Source organism: Cannabis sativa, chromosome 2 (genome assembly GCF_029168945.1).
Source record: "Cannabis sativa cultivar Pink pepper isolate KNU-18-1 chromosome 2, ASM2916894v1, whole genome shotgun sequence".
Taxonomy (NCBI): Eukaryota; Viridiplantae; Streptophyta; class Magnoliopsida; order Rosales; family Cannabaceae; genus Cannabis; species Cannabis sativa.
The window spans coordinates 59,987,906-60,004,306 of record NC_083602.1 but is presented as its reverse complement, the minus strand read 5'-3'; the positions used below and the strand labels follow the sequence as shown (position 1 = coordinate 60,004,306).

Genomic DNA, 16,401 nt, shown 5'->3' with positions numbered 1-16,401 from the left:
TAAAAAAAGAGACCAAAACGTAAGTTTAGAAAGTTAATAAATAAAGTATTATTTTTTAAAAACTAAAATAAAAAAAATAAAAAATGAGTGAATTAAAGAGTGAATAAATATATTTTACATATTAATTGATATTATGAAACTAATAAAAAATTAAAGAAAATAGAGAATTAAGGAGAGAACATATAATACTCATTAGAGAGATTTTAGAGTGCCACATCACCGCCTCATACTTCATTTTAAGTAAACATTAATACTATTTTGAACCCTAATTTTTAGCCCTTATTCTTTTAGGGTTCGTTTGGAACGCCGTATTAGGCCGTATTGTATTGTATTGTATTATATTGAATTGGATTATATATCATATTTTTATATAATACTATATTAAACTTTAATTTATACTAAAATATTATATATTTAGGTGTCTATAAAAGTTAATACTACATATAGTTTTGTATAAAAATATTGCATAAAATACAATTCACTATAATACAATACAATACAATACGACCTAATACGGTGTTCCAAACGAGCCCTTAGAGTCTTTTTATATATAAAATTAAATGTTGGATATCATGTTTTGTGAAACTAAAACTTTAACTATATATATTTGCTAAAAACAACAAAATATCAAAATTCTATTCAGACCCTTTATATTTTAAAACTCTTAACTGTAATATTTGTTTGGACCCTTTACTATTAAAAATTAAGATTTTTAAAAAGTTAAAAAATAAGAATATATATCAGCAATGAATCTTATAACTATAAATTTATTCGAACTATCTTTAATGAAGTCAGTTATAAACCAATGTCTAATTCCTTTTTTTCTAGTAGTGGGAAAAAAAAAATAGATAAAAATAATAATTTTTTGTTTAATAATATTCATCTATACAATCATGACAGATAAAAACTATAAATGAGAGTGAAAAAAATAGTGTAAAAGTATTAATTGATGGATTTTTTTTTTCTTAATATATTCACAATTAGTAACTTAATATTTATAAATAAATTATACATTTTATTTATTTTGAAAAAATTAAATGAAACTTAAATTCAAAATATCCAAAACGTAATAAAAAAAAGAATAATTTCAAATGATTTTTTTAAAAACAATTTAAAAAATGGGAACCAAAACGTAAGTTTAGAAAGCTAATAAATAAAGTATTATTTTTTTAAAAATAAAATAAAAAAATAAAAAATAAGTGAATTAAAGAGTGAATAAATATATTTTACATATTAATTGATAGGCGAACGATTTTGTGCCTAGAAGTGTGAATCACGGATTGGAATCCGTTGTACGGCAGGTAGGTCCCACGTTACAATAGTTTTTTTTTAATTATTTAATTTAGTTGGGAACCAGTTATTCTAGGTTTGTTTACCGGTTGTACAGTTATTTTTTTAATTAAAAAGTAAAAAGGTACAATTAATTTACTGTTTATGTTAGTTAATGTAGAAAAAAGTACAACAGCTTTACTGTTCGTGGCAGTTAATTGTACAAATATACTGTAGGCAGTGGGTCCATGTTGTGGGAGTGGGGTTATTTTGGTATTTTCATTCCTTCATATTAGGGGTGTGCGGAAAGTCATTCAATCCAATTCCAACCGACCGATCCAATCCCAACCGATCCAATAGAATCGGATATCCAATCATAATTGGATCGGATCGGATGCAAATTTTAAAAATCCAATTGGATCGGATCGGATATTGGATGAGACATCTGATCCAATGGATAACCGATCCAATCCAATCTAATATCATCCAATGTCCATCCAATCATATTTAATATTTATAATTTTATATATTTAATTATTTTATTTAATATTTTATATATTATTTTATTATTTATTAGGTTTTAAATTATGTTTTTTCATATATATTTTTTTTAATGAAATTAGCCTAAATAGTGGTTAAAATGGATTGGATTCATCTATGGGATTCATTGGATGGATCCAATCCAATCTAATAAAAAACCAGTTAAAGCATCCAATGGATGGAACCGATCCAATCCAATACATCTATTGGATCAGATCGGATCGGATGACTCAAATCAATTGGATTGGATCGGATGGAAAAATCCAATATCCAATAAATAATTGGATTGGATTGGATGGGTCCAAATCCATTGGATGTGATCCAATGAACACCCCTACTTCATATCATGTATGTAATTTTGGAATTGTAGTTGAGTACATTATATCACGTACCTTGTACATTAATTGTTTCTGCATGCTGTTTAGTAAAATTAGTGTACAAAATATCACGTACCGAGTACAAAAAATCACGTACCGAGTACGTTCATTTATGTTTCGTAGTACATTGTTAAGAATAATTTGTTATAACTTATGAAATTTTGTGTTGGTATATATTGAGTCTTACGTTGGTGTATTATTTTTATTTTTATTATTGTGTATAAAAAAAATTAATTACTATAGAAATTTTGACCTTATAAGATTGAATTTTTTTGGCTAAAATAATTTATTTGTTCATTAATTATAATTTTGAGATTTGTTGAGATAATTACCTTAAACACGGCAAACATAACATGAAGTATATAAATCTAGAGTTTTTGAAGCACTAATTAGTATCATAAACCTTAAAACATCAATGGTTAAAAATAACTAGTTATATGAATGACCATAGTATGATTCTTGTGTGGAGGAAGGCGGTTCCGGGAAATACGCGTTGGAGTGTTCATTGAATGAGTCAGTTGTTGGTTGATTGTGTGCAGACTGTTGCCCCTGAGATCCAGTATTCTGTTGACGGTTTAGGCACCATCGATAATCATGGCCTGATGAGCGACAAATGCGACAATGTCTTGAGTTTCTTGGGATCTGCTCCCCGTTCGGTCCTTCCCTTGGATTTCTCGTACCCTTTGTTCTCACAACTTCAGGGTCTTTAATAATGTTGGGGTTGTTACGATATCTTCCAGGTTGTGGCGTCTCTCCTTCCGGATTGGAACTCATCTTAAATTCTTCCTTGAACATTAGAGTTAGCCGTTCAATCTCTTCCTTTGCACGCGTGTACGAATCCTCTGTTTTTGCTGCATAGAAAGTGAAGTTATAAGTTAGTGAATTGAGAGATTCAAACATAGCCATCTCATAAATGTGCTGTTGTTCTTGTGCCGGGGGGTTAAAATGTAGGTGGAGATTTGTCTTCACGGATTCGCTCCATCGCTTCATGAGAAGAGTATTAGGTATTCTTCTCAAGTTTAATCTTTTCATTGTAGCCCATAAATGTCTACAAGGGTACCCCTAACTTTCATATAGCATGCAGCTACAGTGTAGTGCTCGTTGGCCTTCACAGTAATGAACTCGGTATTGGACTTCCGGATGCTGAAACTTTCCAATGGTGTATATCTGCCACTCTCCTTCTTGCTCCTGACTTATGAGAAAATAATTATTCTCTAAATCAAGCAGCTCAGCAACCTTGTGGTACATAGTTCTTGTGTAGAATTCAACACATTGGTTGTAGTTCGTGGTCAAGCATGTAGGATTAGGTGGGTGAGGTCGAGTGCATCTGCTTTTGAAGTCATGTGTAGTCTCGTTGTGTCTGAGCTTTGAGACTGTCATATCTATGGTTGTTACAAATTCACACAAGCAATAATTCTTCTCTAAAAAATTTTTTAGAGCAGAGTTGATCGATTCGCAACGTTGTGTGGTTCTCATTCCTGCAACGAATGAACCCCTTAAATAAGTTTCTGCCCACTGTTTTCTTGTGTCGAATGTTGTTTGGCACCATTCATTATCTGTTAGTTGTTGGGTTTCGATGACGTCTAACCATCTTGCTTCAAAATCCTCCTCCTCGTAGTAGTTGTACATCAGATCTTTAAATCTTTTCAAGAAGATCGGATCTTTAACCTTTTTGGAAGCATTTGTATTGAGATGCCAAGCACATAGACGGTGTGTAACATGTGTCATGTGTTCCATGATGGCCTGTTTCATGGCCACATCTTGGTCAGTAACTATAACATTTGGCTTCTTATCTCCATGGCATTCGAGAAATTTTTGAAGTAGCCAACAATAGGATGGAAGCTTTTCGTGGAGGAGGAGAGCGAACCCGAAGATGCATGTATTGAAATAGTGGTTTACGCCAATAGGAACAGTGAGAGGCTTATTGTACTCATTTGTCATATAGGTGGTATCAAACCCTAGTACATCCCCAAAAGCCACATAGTCGACACGTGAGTTTCCATCTGCCCAAAATAAGTTAGCTAATCGATTCTCCTCGTCCACCTGATATACAACGAAGAAATTTGGATCCCTCTCTGCGAGACAATCAAGAAATCCCAATGCTCCTTCTGAGTCCGTCTCTATCTTTTCTTCTCGCTTGGCACCAACAACCCTGTTGTAGACATCTCAAAGTTGACATGGCATTCTCTCGTAACCTCCACTTTGCAAAGCAACATGAGACATTATGTTGGCAGTTTTAATTCCAACGGAGTTCATCGACCTAACTTGGGCAAGCAATCCATCGGACACTACTCGGTATGATCTCGAAAATTGTACATCACTTGGTGAAGCGAGGTCGTGATTGTGTATTGTGCAAAATTCTTTGCATTTCCAAGTGTTAGACGATTGTGTGAGTAAAATACGTAATGTTGTCTGACATCCGGTTCTAGTGACATCATGAGGTCTCTTTTTTCTTTGTCTTTCCGTTATTGTGATTCTTTTGTAACCCACGGAACAACAAACCCACCTGTGCATTACAATGACTCCTTGAGAACGTCGTACATCATCTTTTCTTGTGCCGAAACCCATCCGTTTCACGTACATTTCGTAGAATGCTTCCCATTTTCCCAGTTTGTCGAGACTCTTGCCTAGGACGTCACATATTTGAATCTCATTCACTGGTTTTGTGATGTTTAGCTCTGCTGTTATGCTTTCCCATTCGCAGGTTTGTTCCTCATTCATGTTCTCTGCTTGAGACTCGACATCCATATTGTATCTGTTTCAATTAACAATTTAAATGATAAAGTTAATAGGTAAGGAATGGCTATCGAGAAAGATCCAAAAAAAGGACTTACTGATAAGTAACCAATTGTTCCTTCGACGTTAATGTACTGGAGTAGAGTGTTCGATTGTTATTGATATCCAAGAATTTGAGATGAAGAATAAGAGAAAGATAGTGGTGAGTGGAGTGAAATTAGATTTTATGAGATTGAATGCCTCAGATTGTAGAGTAATATGGGTTGGTGATCATATTTAAGTCTGTTGGGCTGATATTAATGGGCCTTTGCAAAATTAGAAACTCTATTCCACTCTCTCCGTACTTTAGAACAGTGAAATAGTACAATTACATTTACTTTTGAATAAATTAATTGGAAAATAAGGTTATTGTATGAGTTTAGGGTTTAGAAATTTTATTGAGTTGTATGGGTTGGTGGTAACATTTAAAATTGTTGGGCTTATATGAATGGGCCTTTACCAACCTTGTTTAATGAATTAAACCATTTCGTACGTAAAAAGTAATAGTACATTTTTTTTATTTGTGGAAAATAAAGATTGAAAAGTAAGGATTTTTTTTTTTGGTTAAAGTAATGACATTTTTTAGTAGAATGGGTAGTTGGTCCCATTTATATATGTTGGGCTGATATTAATGGGCCCTTGACCTACATCTTCTTATGAATTAAACCATCGTCGTACGTTAGAACATTACCGCAGTACATTTGGTTTTTGGGAAAAACAGGATTGATGAATAATGTTGATATTTGACCATACTCCGTACGTGTACACGTGTATTTAATTGTGTAATTCAGAGATTTAACCACCCCTCTTTTGACACATTGGATGTGCCCAATGGAGTACAACTAACTAAAAAACGTACTATAACTTATCCTTCACGCCTTATATAACACACTTGAGAGGTTTTCCAATCCAACATCAATTTTATAGAGAAATTAACTTGTAATTTAGTTATTCATAGCATTAGAATATATCAAGTATGAGTTCAAGTCCACACTGGGTTATTTTCAATGGACCAAATGAAGGTATTTATAGTAGGTACGAAGATGCTGTAAGCAAAAACACTACTTCTGATGCGTCCATAAAAATAATTCGTTATGAATCTTTCATAAAAGCTTTTTCTGCTTTATGTCTACATGGAGAGACGGGACAATGCTTCACTGGGCAGCAAGTTAGAGAACTTTGTTGTGTTAATGAGTTTCCCTGCATGTGGGATTCTGATGATGATAATGATGAAGAGGCTATCCTTAATTCTTTTTGCTCATTGTTTGATGAGGGTGAATGCTCTGGTGCAAATAAATCACCCGAACAGGACAATGTGAATGATTCGACTGACAAAAGTGAGGACCGAAATGGAGATAATATAGAAGTTGGGGACAAAGGAGGAGTGGATCCTTCTCTCAAAAACAGTAAATGATGCACTGTGTTAGTGTCCAAGTTATGTTATTTTATATTTTCAAGCTATAATGTATTATGAGTATTTGTTATGAAATCTGAAATTTGGTTTTATTTGGAGTATTAATGTCACTTTCCTCATTAATTAATTGTGGAATTAAAAGTGAAGTGAATAATTGTGAAATCACAACTGCAAACAAAAAGAAAATAAACTTCAAATAATATAATAGAGACCGTTAAATACAACTATATATATATAATGGAGGTAAGTGCTTCAATCTCATTAAATGGCCTAACAAAAAATTGATTCAACAGCCATATGAGATGAGTTGTAAAATAAGTACACTATATATATGTAAAATACCACGATTGAAACTGAACGGATGTTCAATCAAGTTCTATAACTTGAGGGAACTTCCGTTGAGACGGAGGGCTATTGTCTCTCAACGGGGACTTCGGTCGTGAAGGACTTTCTCTTGTAGTAGTGTTTGGTGATTCTTGTTTTGGATGAAGTGGGTAGTGGGGTATGGAGACCTCGGTGTAGTCGAGAATGTCATCCATGATATGTTCCAATTTTTCTCTTGAAGTGTTGGCTTCTTGCATGGCATGGGCTGAATGGTAGAGGTGTTCTGCCAGTTTGTATGACTCCTGCTTAGCCTCTGTGGCTCTTAAATGTGCCTTCCTTATAAGTTTTTCGTGTTCGTGGAGAACACTCTTGAGCCTAGCACAGTTAAGACATCCTGAAATGGAGGCTGAACGGAGTCTTGGACTCCGTGACGGTGTACCTACGGGTCTTGTGGAAGAAAAAGGATGCGGTAGGGATTTTTGAGGACTTGTTTCAAAAGGGTTGAAGTTTTGGTAAGGGTCCATTTGATTTAGGTAATAGTAAAATGGGGTTTGAAAAAATGCTTTGTTTTGAAAACCTAACCTTTACTTATATAGTGGTTGGGTGGGTTGATGTACACGTGATTAGGTTCATGTAATAATAATGGATTTTTTTTTCCCAATTTAACCATTTAATAGTTAATAAACTTTTACAATGGTAATATATCCACTTACTACAATCTGAAAAATCCTAATTTAACCATTTATTAGTTAACTAATTTTAATACAAGGAGATGGTCAATCAAATCCCACAAACAAAATCTAAGCAATATCGGAAAAGTACTATGTGATGTGATATTTTTATATTAAAAACAAATAAACGTGCGGTTTTATGATTTAAATAATAATTTCCAGATTTAAAGTAAAAATAAAATGCTTTAAAGTATTAGTACACAAGGAAGACATAATGAATGAAGTCAATTGAGTTATTACGGCCGTATAAAAATGTCACATCACCATCTTCAAATAATAAGTACATGGTTAAAATGGTGAAATTAAAAATGTGATATGACATCCACTCATTTCAGTAGTAAATAATTTAATAAAATTTGACATAATAATCGTTGTTGGTAATACTATCATAGTTAATTAACTTAGTTTTGTTAATTTTTTTGGGTAATACTATCATATTAATTCTTACCTAATTGATTTGTCCAATTTTTAATAAGAAAAATGTCATATTAGTATATTAGAACCCAAAAAATACTAAATCTCCCAAAGTAATGTAGGTAGGTTTCGTGTTTTGATATAGTATCGTAATTTATAAATCAGGGAATCTCATAAGTTCTGCATGTCATAATGTACTGAGTTTGATTTGACATTACACTATGAAATCCCTGACGTACGTTATTTAAAGTATAGGAAATACCCCATTTAACGTCAGTAAGTACACAGTGGGACGTACACAGAAAATTAAAAAGTGATAAAACATCCTCTGGTTTATTTAGTGAGTAATTAGAATTTAAAATTACAGCAAATAGTCCATAATTGGTTAAGAAGATTACACTATTTGGACAATTTTTAAATAATTCCCAACAACTTAAGAACGGGGACTATTAAGAATGGGTAGTAGTCCAAAATTAGTACAACTCCTAAAAAGGAAATGGTTTAAACTGTATTAAATTAAATTATTATAGGAATAAATATTTCCGAAATTATAGTTTACATTTAAAAAGAAATCTCATTATCTCATTATATTCAAATATTGAGTAAACAAGTGATACCATATTGTATTTACGATGTGAAGTACTCTATACAAATATTGATGTACGTTATTTTCAAACTTGAACTTATTGAAATATGGGAGATCCAACTTCTGATGTACATTGAAATACGTTCCAAACATATTTTCATTTAATTGATTATGTTGTTAAGGCTCTGCCTCTAGGAGGTTCAATATTCAAAGTATTATTCCAAATGAAATTTGAGTTTAGGGTTGGAAAGACATACCCAATACAACACAAAGTCAACATAAGCTTTTTTCAACTTTCCAACAAAATTTTTAAACAATACATGTTAGAGTCTTTGCGGTTATTTAAAAAACCCTAAGTACGATATGAAATAACTGACAACTACCTTTTTAGTTTTCCATGAAAATAATTATCTTAATAATATTTTCCCATCAATCTGTATAAGGTTAAATCAGTACGGTGTACGATCTACTTTCAAAATCTAAAAAAATACCATATCAAATATTAAAACAACAGCAGAAGACGCAAAAATGTCCCAAAAAGATTTTTAAATTGAAAATGTTCTTTCATTTGTTCTCATAAAACCCAAATATGCTCCGCAGGTCACGCATTATCCAAATTTGGAAGTGACGTACTATGTACAGACCTTGACGTACGTATTTTCAAAACTTTGAACGTATTGAAATACGCTGAGAAGGTGAAGACTTACGTAGAAATACGTTATTAGAATAAAGAAATCTTTTATATTTGCTAATTAATTTGTAGGAACCACATTACAATTTTTCACATCTTCATTAGAATAAAGTAATTAACATTACAATTTTTCAATAATAAAAGTAAACAACCAACTACCATTACAAAATTGCAACTAGGCATAATTAAGTGGAACTCAAATGTTATGAATCCGTCTTGCGTCCCGATTTTGTTGGAGGGCTTGGCGCACCCGTGTTCGGTCCCTCAAATCTAACAACGCTCATCCCACGATGGCGTTGTGGACATCGACAAGGGGAGCTTTAGTTGGATGACAGATTTGGCTGTATTGGAAGTAGTTCCATTCAGCCAACTCCACCCATTCGAAGTCCTTGTCAACATTTTCTGCATTTACATATAGTACATACATAAAAAATTTTAGAAAGAAATACTAGTGATATAGGGTAGAAATAAATAGATATAAGGAGTAGAGTTATTACTCAAAATTGTTATGTGTAACGCCCGTACTTTTATAAAAAATATTAATTTTATTTACAAGCGTTAAACGCGGAAAAACATAATGTCGCATTTTTATTTAATACTTGAAAATGTTCACAACTGGCCAGTTTTCGTACAAAAGACATAATAATTAATAACTAAAATAATTGCGACATAAGTTTAATAACGTAAATAAATAAACAGAGCGCCCTAGACCGCCCGCAGTTATATGGTCCTCAGCGAGTTCACACACACAAGCATCCAAAGTTCATCTCGCCACCGGCTTTCTAAACTTTCAGTTACCTTGGTCTGCACATGGTAATTTGATAAGGGTGAGCTACTAAACTCAGTAAGGAAATGTGTGTCAGGTAGTCACATAAATAAAAATAAACCTTAATTAAAATGCTCATGCACATATTTAGGCAGATAGCAAAACATAAACTTAATCATATCACTAGTCACTAATAACTAGGTTCTAAGCTAAATCACATAGTAATGATTACGCCCGAGTCTAATTTTGGCAAATAAACTCGAGCTATTGGACTAAATGGCGGAGGGTTGGGTTCAGTAAAATCGTACCCACTACTAAATGACCCCTATCTACCATATAGACCCAACAGTCAAGTATTTAACCATTATCTTCTCGGTCAAACCATGTCACATAAACTATAATCTATCTAATTTAAATAATGGCAAACTACTATACATTATTTAAATAACAAAACAATCATAACTAAATAATGTGAATCTTATAAACACACTATTTACATACATACTTAAATAACATGAATCTTATAAACATATTATTTAAATATATATCTTTAGCAATGGCCATGCTCTAATACTGTAAACATACATAAATAACATGAATCTTATAAACATATTATTTAAATATATATTATACAGTACATTAAATAACAAACAATAAAGAGTCAGGCAGAAGACCTTAGTTAACTTCTCTTTTACTATTCCCACTCTTCCTATGAATGTTATTACATACAGAAAACTTATGTTTTTCTACTTAATTTCCTTACCTCGAATGTGGAGAAACCTTTGATTGCACTTAAAATTTTTAGAGGAAAACCAACTCGAACAATACCTTAATCATAAATACATTAACATTTGACTCAGGCATCATGACATCAAATCAAATTCTAAACCAATATTCTTAATAAAAATACATACCTTATATCTTTTATTTAATGTTCTAGCAGAAACTCTGGTATAATAATACCCTTGAACCTTAGCATATGAACTGTAGTACTTTATATGATTTTGGTAAATGAAGAATGGACAAACGAGAGAGAGAGAAAAAGAAATATGGTGTGAGGTTGCTTGATTTTTATGGTATCAGAAACCAAAAAAATGAAAGCACTTTTAAAACGTCGGTCTAGAAGAATCTTGGAGGAGCGTTGAGAAGCTTTATAGAATTTGAAAGGAAATGAAAGCTAAAGATCTTATTTATATAACATTGAGTACAAACTACACTGTGGTTCACTTAATTAACTAGAGTTAAACAATTAAAATGAATTAATAATCCACAAAATGACACATGTCATCCTAAAGTTTCCTTGTTGCTATTTCGGTTGAAGAATGATTCAAAGGTGGAGGATTTATCTCAAATAGTTGAGAAAGATGTGTGCATGTATGTACACGATTATAGACTTGACCCTCAAACTATTAACCACTTTCCTTGTTTTATTCTTTGATTGAATGTGTACAAAACTACTTCCTAATATTAAGAAATAACTCTTGAAGGATTTTGCCACCTAATCTAATAATTCCCTTTAGGTTCTTAGAGCTATACGTCCAAGCATAATAAAAATTACTACCTTGATTTTCTCTCTTCATGACACATAACCATTCTAACTTTAAAGTACTTAGTTATATACAACTACATTCTCTACTCTTATAATTGACTTAATCTCACTTATCACAACATACATTCATGTGTATATAGCTAACTAAATATCTACCATCATAATTCAAATTTCAATATCTTACCTCTAAATTATAACCCACAAGCCACACGTCCAAGATAGAGTGAAACTCTCTCTCTCTTGATGTCACATATATTAATTTAAAGTACTATTTACATAAAAAATTTGTCATCACTTCATTAATTAAATATGATAACTAAAATTACTCATAATTTTCTAAGTCTAATCCATAAAGAACCTAATTCAAAACCCGTAATAATTAATGAAAGTCTAATAATATTTCCATTCTACTAATACTCATATTCTTGTTATTTTCTAGACTAACACAAATCTTATTTAATTCAAAACAAAAAAATACTACTATGCTCTAAAAGCTAACTTATTCCATGCAATCACTATTTCCACATCAAGATTTATAGACTAGCATAATAAGAAAATAATAACTGAATATTTTAGTTATTACATTATGAGATGATTTATTGAATTGTTAAAATTCCGTTAATGTACCTACAACACACGATTGTAGTAGATACCAATCCTTTTTTTTACACATCTTCATTGCAGTGCAACAACAATACATATTTTAATATCTTATATTTTTTACGCTATACATATATCTATAACTTTTGTAGGGAAGAAAAAAATGACTTAACTTGTCAGCGAGGGAGGATAGCCATACCTTTATATAGTACTTGTGGATTTGATGTGTGGCCTTTTCGATATGGTAAAATTAATATTAAATATTTAAATTTAAAACCTGATAAGTTTTGACTAGACAACCTATCAATGAAGATGATTTTGTCAATGCATTGGAAAAAGGCATTTGAATAAACCCAACAAAATGGGCGGTTTATTCAAATTTGAAATGAAAAATTAAAAAATTAAACATGTTCATTTCCATCATATTACTAATTATTTGATATTTATATGTAATTATTTTAATAATATTTTCCCATCAATCCGTATAAAGTCAGATCAGTAGGGTGTACGATCTACTTTCAAAACCTAAAGAAATACCATATCAAATATTAAAACAACAGCAGAATACGCAAAAATGTCCCAAAAAGATTTTTAAATTGAAAATATTTTTTCATTTGTTTTCATAAAACCCAAATATGCTCCGCAGATCACGCATTATTGAAATTTAAAAGTGACGTATGGTGTACAGACTTTGACGTACGTATTTTCAAAACTTTGAACATATTGAAATACGCTGGGAAGGTGAGAACTTACGTAAAAATACGTTATTAGAATAAAAAAATCATTTATATTTGCTAATTAATTTGTAGGAATCACTTTCGCTATAAAGATGGAAGTTATTTTTGTGTGTAATGAAGGATACAAAGTTAGGTGATATGACATCCACTTATTATATTAAGGAATTATTTAATAAAATTTGACATTGCAATTGTTGTTGGTAACTTATTCGAAATAGTGAAACTCAATGACACATATTCGGTTAACATAGTTCCATTCCAAATAAAATTTAAGTTTATAGTTAGAAAGACATACCCAATAAAACACAATTTGTACATAACATAGTTCTATTCCAAATAAAAATTAATTAGGATGCTTTATTTTACACTGTAAATATAGATTGTAGTGAGATGAATTTGTAAATATACTATAATATCAGCACTGTTATTACATGATGCTTTATTTGACCTAAGACTGTAAAAACGCTGACGATTTCCTCCCGCGTCTCGATTTTGTTCCCGTGTCTGGCGCACCCGTGGTTGTGTTAAATATGATAATACTCATCCCACGATGGCCTTGTGGATTGCGGGAGGTTCAGGCTCAGTTGGATGGCACATTTGGCGGTGTTGGAAGTAGTTCCATCCAGCCTAATCCACCCATTCGAAGCCTTTGTCAACATTTCCTAAATATACATATAGTACATACATAAAATTTGTAAGAAACAATTTGTAATAATATACCATTGAAATAAATAGACATAAAGAGTTTAGTTATTACCCGAATTTTTTATGAGATGATTTATTGGGTTGCTGAAATTCCCTTGATGCACCTACAACACACGGTTGTAGTGCATACCAATCTTTCTGTTTACACATCTTCACTTCAGTGCAACAACAATACATAATTTTTTTATATATATTATCCCTATACATACGTCTACAGATAGGGAGTGACTTCTCTAGCAAAGAAAACAATACTAAATTGAGGTGTGAAGGAGTAAGGAGAGGTAGAGGGGTATACATAGTACTTGTGGATGTGATTGTGTTGTGTAGTCTTGTCAAAAATTAAAAAATAATAATTAATATAACTGGTACGACTAAAGAAGGGGTGATATAACCCCAATATAAATCTGATTTTTTCAATCCCTTGAAAAACGTAAGTTGAAGAAACCCAACCAACTATTAAATTTTTCTTGGAAGACGTAATTTGAACCAACCAAATGATCGGTTTCGTTAGGGTTTGGTTGACTTTCATTAGAAAAATTTTGTATTTAAATAAGTGAAATTTTGTTCCAATCCCTAAACAACAACAATGGCCACATAAACTTGTCACATGTAGCAACAAATATCCTAATATTATGTCCAAATAAACATGTGTGCCCAAATGAATAAGAAATTAAATTATGATGTTTACTAATAATGAAAACTCAATATTTTTATTAAATACAATTTTAAGATTTCATTAAAATATTATTCGTTGGAATAAATATTACAATAATTTTTGTAAGATTACATTAACGTATTAATCGTTGGAATAAAGATTATAATAATTTTTTGAATACTATACAAATATAGATATTTAATAAAAAACAGTTTAATGTTATGAATACAATAGTAGTATGAGACACAAAGTGACTCCGGTAATAACGTTAGGAGAATAGTGACTCCGGTACACTACTGATGAACTGAGTACATACTCAGCCCAAACCACCTACATTGATAGTGCGACTTCTGCCATAGTGCATCGACATCACCGAGTATATCCGTGGTTGTACTGGATTCAGTGAGTTCGTTAGGAGAATAGTGACTCCGGTACACCACAGCTAACTTGATTACATACTATGTGTCACGGGACCCATAAACACCGCCAGTGATAGTGTGAGTACTACGAATGGTTCAGTGTCACTCAGTAGAACCCTAGCTCGAATGGGTTCAGTGAGTTCTTTAGGAGAATATTGATGTAATCTACACCACAGCTAACTTGAGTACATACTATGTGTCACGCGAGCCATAAACACCGCCAGTGATAGTATGAGTACTACTAATGGTTCAGTGTGACTCAGTAGAACCCTAGCTCGAATGGGTTTAGTGAGTTCTTTAGGAGGATAGTGAGATAATCTACACCACAGCTAACTTGATTACATACTATGTGTCACGGGACCCATAAACACCACCAGTGATAGTGTGAGTACTACGAATGGTTGAGCGTCACTCAGTAGAACCCTAGCTCGAATGGGTTCAGTGAGTTCTTTAGGAGGATAGTGACGTAGTCTACACCACAACTAACTTGATTACATACTATGTGTCACGGGACCCATAAACATCGCCAGTGATAGTGTGAGTACTACGAATGCTTCAGTGTCACTCAGTAGAACCCTAGCTCGAATGAATTTAGTGAGTTCTTTAGGAGAATATTGACGTAATCTACACCACAACTAACTTGAGTACATACTATGTGTCACGGGACCCATAAACACCGCCAGTGATAGTGTGAGTACTACGAATGGTTCAGTGTCACTCAGTAAAACCCTAGCTCGAATGGGTTTAGTGAGTTCTTTAGGAGGATAGTGACGTAATCTACACCACAGCTAACTTGATTACATACTACGTGTCACGGGACCCATAAACACCGCCAGTGATAGTGTGAGTACTACGAATGGTTGAGTGTCACTAAGTAGAACCCTAGCTCGAATGGGTTCAGTGAGTTCTTTAGGAGGATAGTGACGTAATCTACACCACAACTAACTTGAGTACAGACTATGTGTCACGGGACCCATAAACACCGCCAGTGATAGTGTGAGTACTACGAATGGTTCAGTGTCACTTAGTAGAACCCTAGCTCGAATGGGTTCAGTGAGTTCTTTAGGAGAATATTGAGTAAACAAGTGATACCATATTGTATTTACGATGTGAAGTACTCTGTACAAATATTGATGTACGTTATTTTCAAACTTGAACTTATTGAAATATGGGAGATCCAGCTTTTGATTTAGATTGAAATACGTTCCGAACATATTTTCATTAAATTGATTATGTTGTTAAAGCTCTGCCTCTTGGAGGTTCAATATTCAAAGTATTATTCCAAATGAAAGTATTGATTACATTGCAACTGTATTAATAAATAGCGAATAATAATCTCGTGACGCTACTAGTGACACCGATGCAACTAACTTTATTCCTGAAACCACTAAACACGTACTAATGTAGTGAGAAGCAGTGATTGCAACCGTACTAATAAATAGCGAACAATAATCTCGTGAGGCTACTAGTGACACCGATACTCTGCAACTAACTTAATTCCCGAAACCACAACACACGTAATTATGTAGTGAGAAGCAGTGATCGCAACAGTACTAATAAATAGCGAACAATAATCTCGTGAGGCTACTAGTTAAACCAATACCCTGTAACTAACTTAATTCCTGAAACCCCAACACACGTACTTATGTAGTGAGAAGCAGTGATTGCAACTGTACTAATAAATTGCGAATAATAATCTCGTGAGGCTACTAGTGACACCGATACCCTATAACTAACTTAATTCCCGAAACCACTAAACACGTACTTATGTAGTGAGAAGCAGTGATTGCAACCGTACTAATAAATCGATAAAAATAATCTCGTGAGGCTACTGGTGACACCGATACCC

The 16,401-nt window shown here is 32.7% G+C and overlaps 1 protein-coding gene across 1 annotated transcript; it reads right to left on the bottom strand.

The window, feature by feature from the left end:
• Nucleotides 1-3,248: 3,248 nt before the first annotated feature.
• LOC133034411 (protein FAR1-RELATED SEQUENCE 5-like) lies at nucleotides 3,249-5,662 on the bottom strand. The gene is made up of 3 exons (XM_061109493.1): nucleotides 5,610-5,662; nucleotides 4,693-4,941; nucleotides 3,249-4,338 (listed from the first exon to the last, which is right to left on the bottom strand). Exons 1-3 carry the CDS (start codon nucleotides 5,660-5,662, stop codon nucleotides 3,249-3,251), a joined length of 1,392 nt encoding a protein of 463 aa, XP_060965476.1.
• Between the last annotated feature and the right edge of the window lie 10,739 nt (nucleotides 5,663-16,401).

Coding starts and splice junctions, on each gene's coding strand:
- LOC133034411 (XM_061109493.1), bottom strand. CDS start 5,662: ATGTACTGCGGTAATGTTCTAACGTACGACGATGGTTTAATTCATAAG. Junction 4,942..5,609: donor GGTTTAATTCATAAGAAGAT/GTAGGTCAAGGG, acceptor TAATTGAAACAG/ATACAATATGGATGTCGAGT. Junction 4,339..4,692: donor GGAGTCATTGTAATGCACAG/GTGGGTTTGTTG, acceptor TGTCTACAACAG/GGTTGTTGGTGCCAAGCGAG.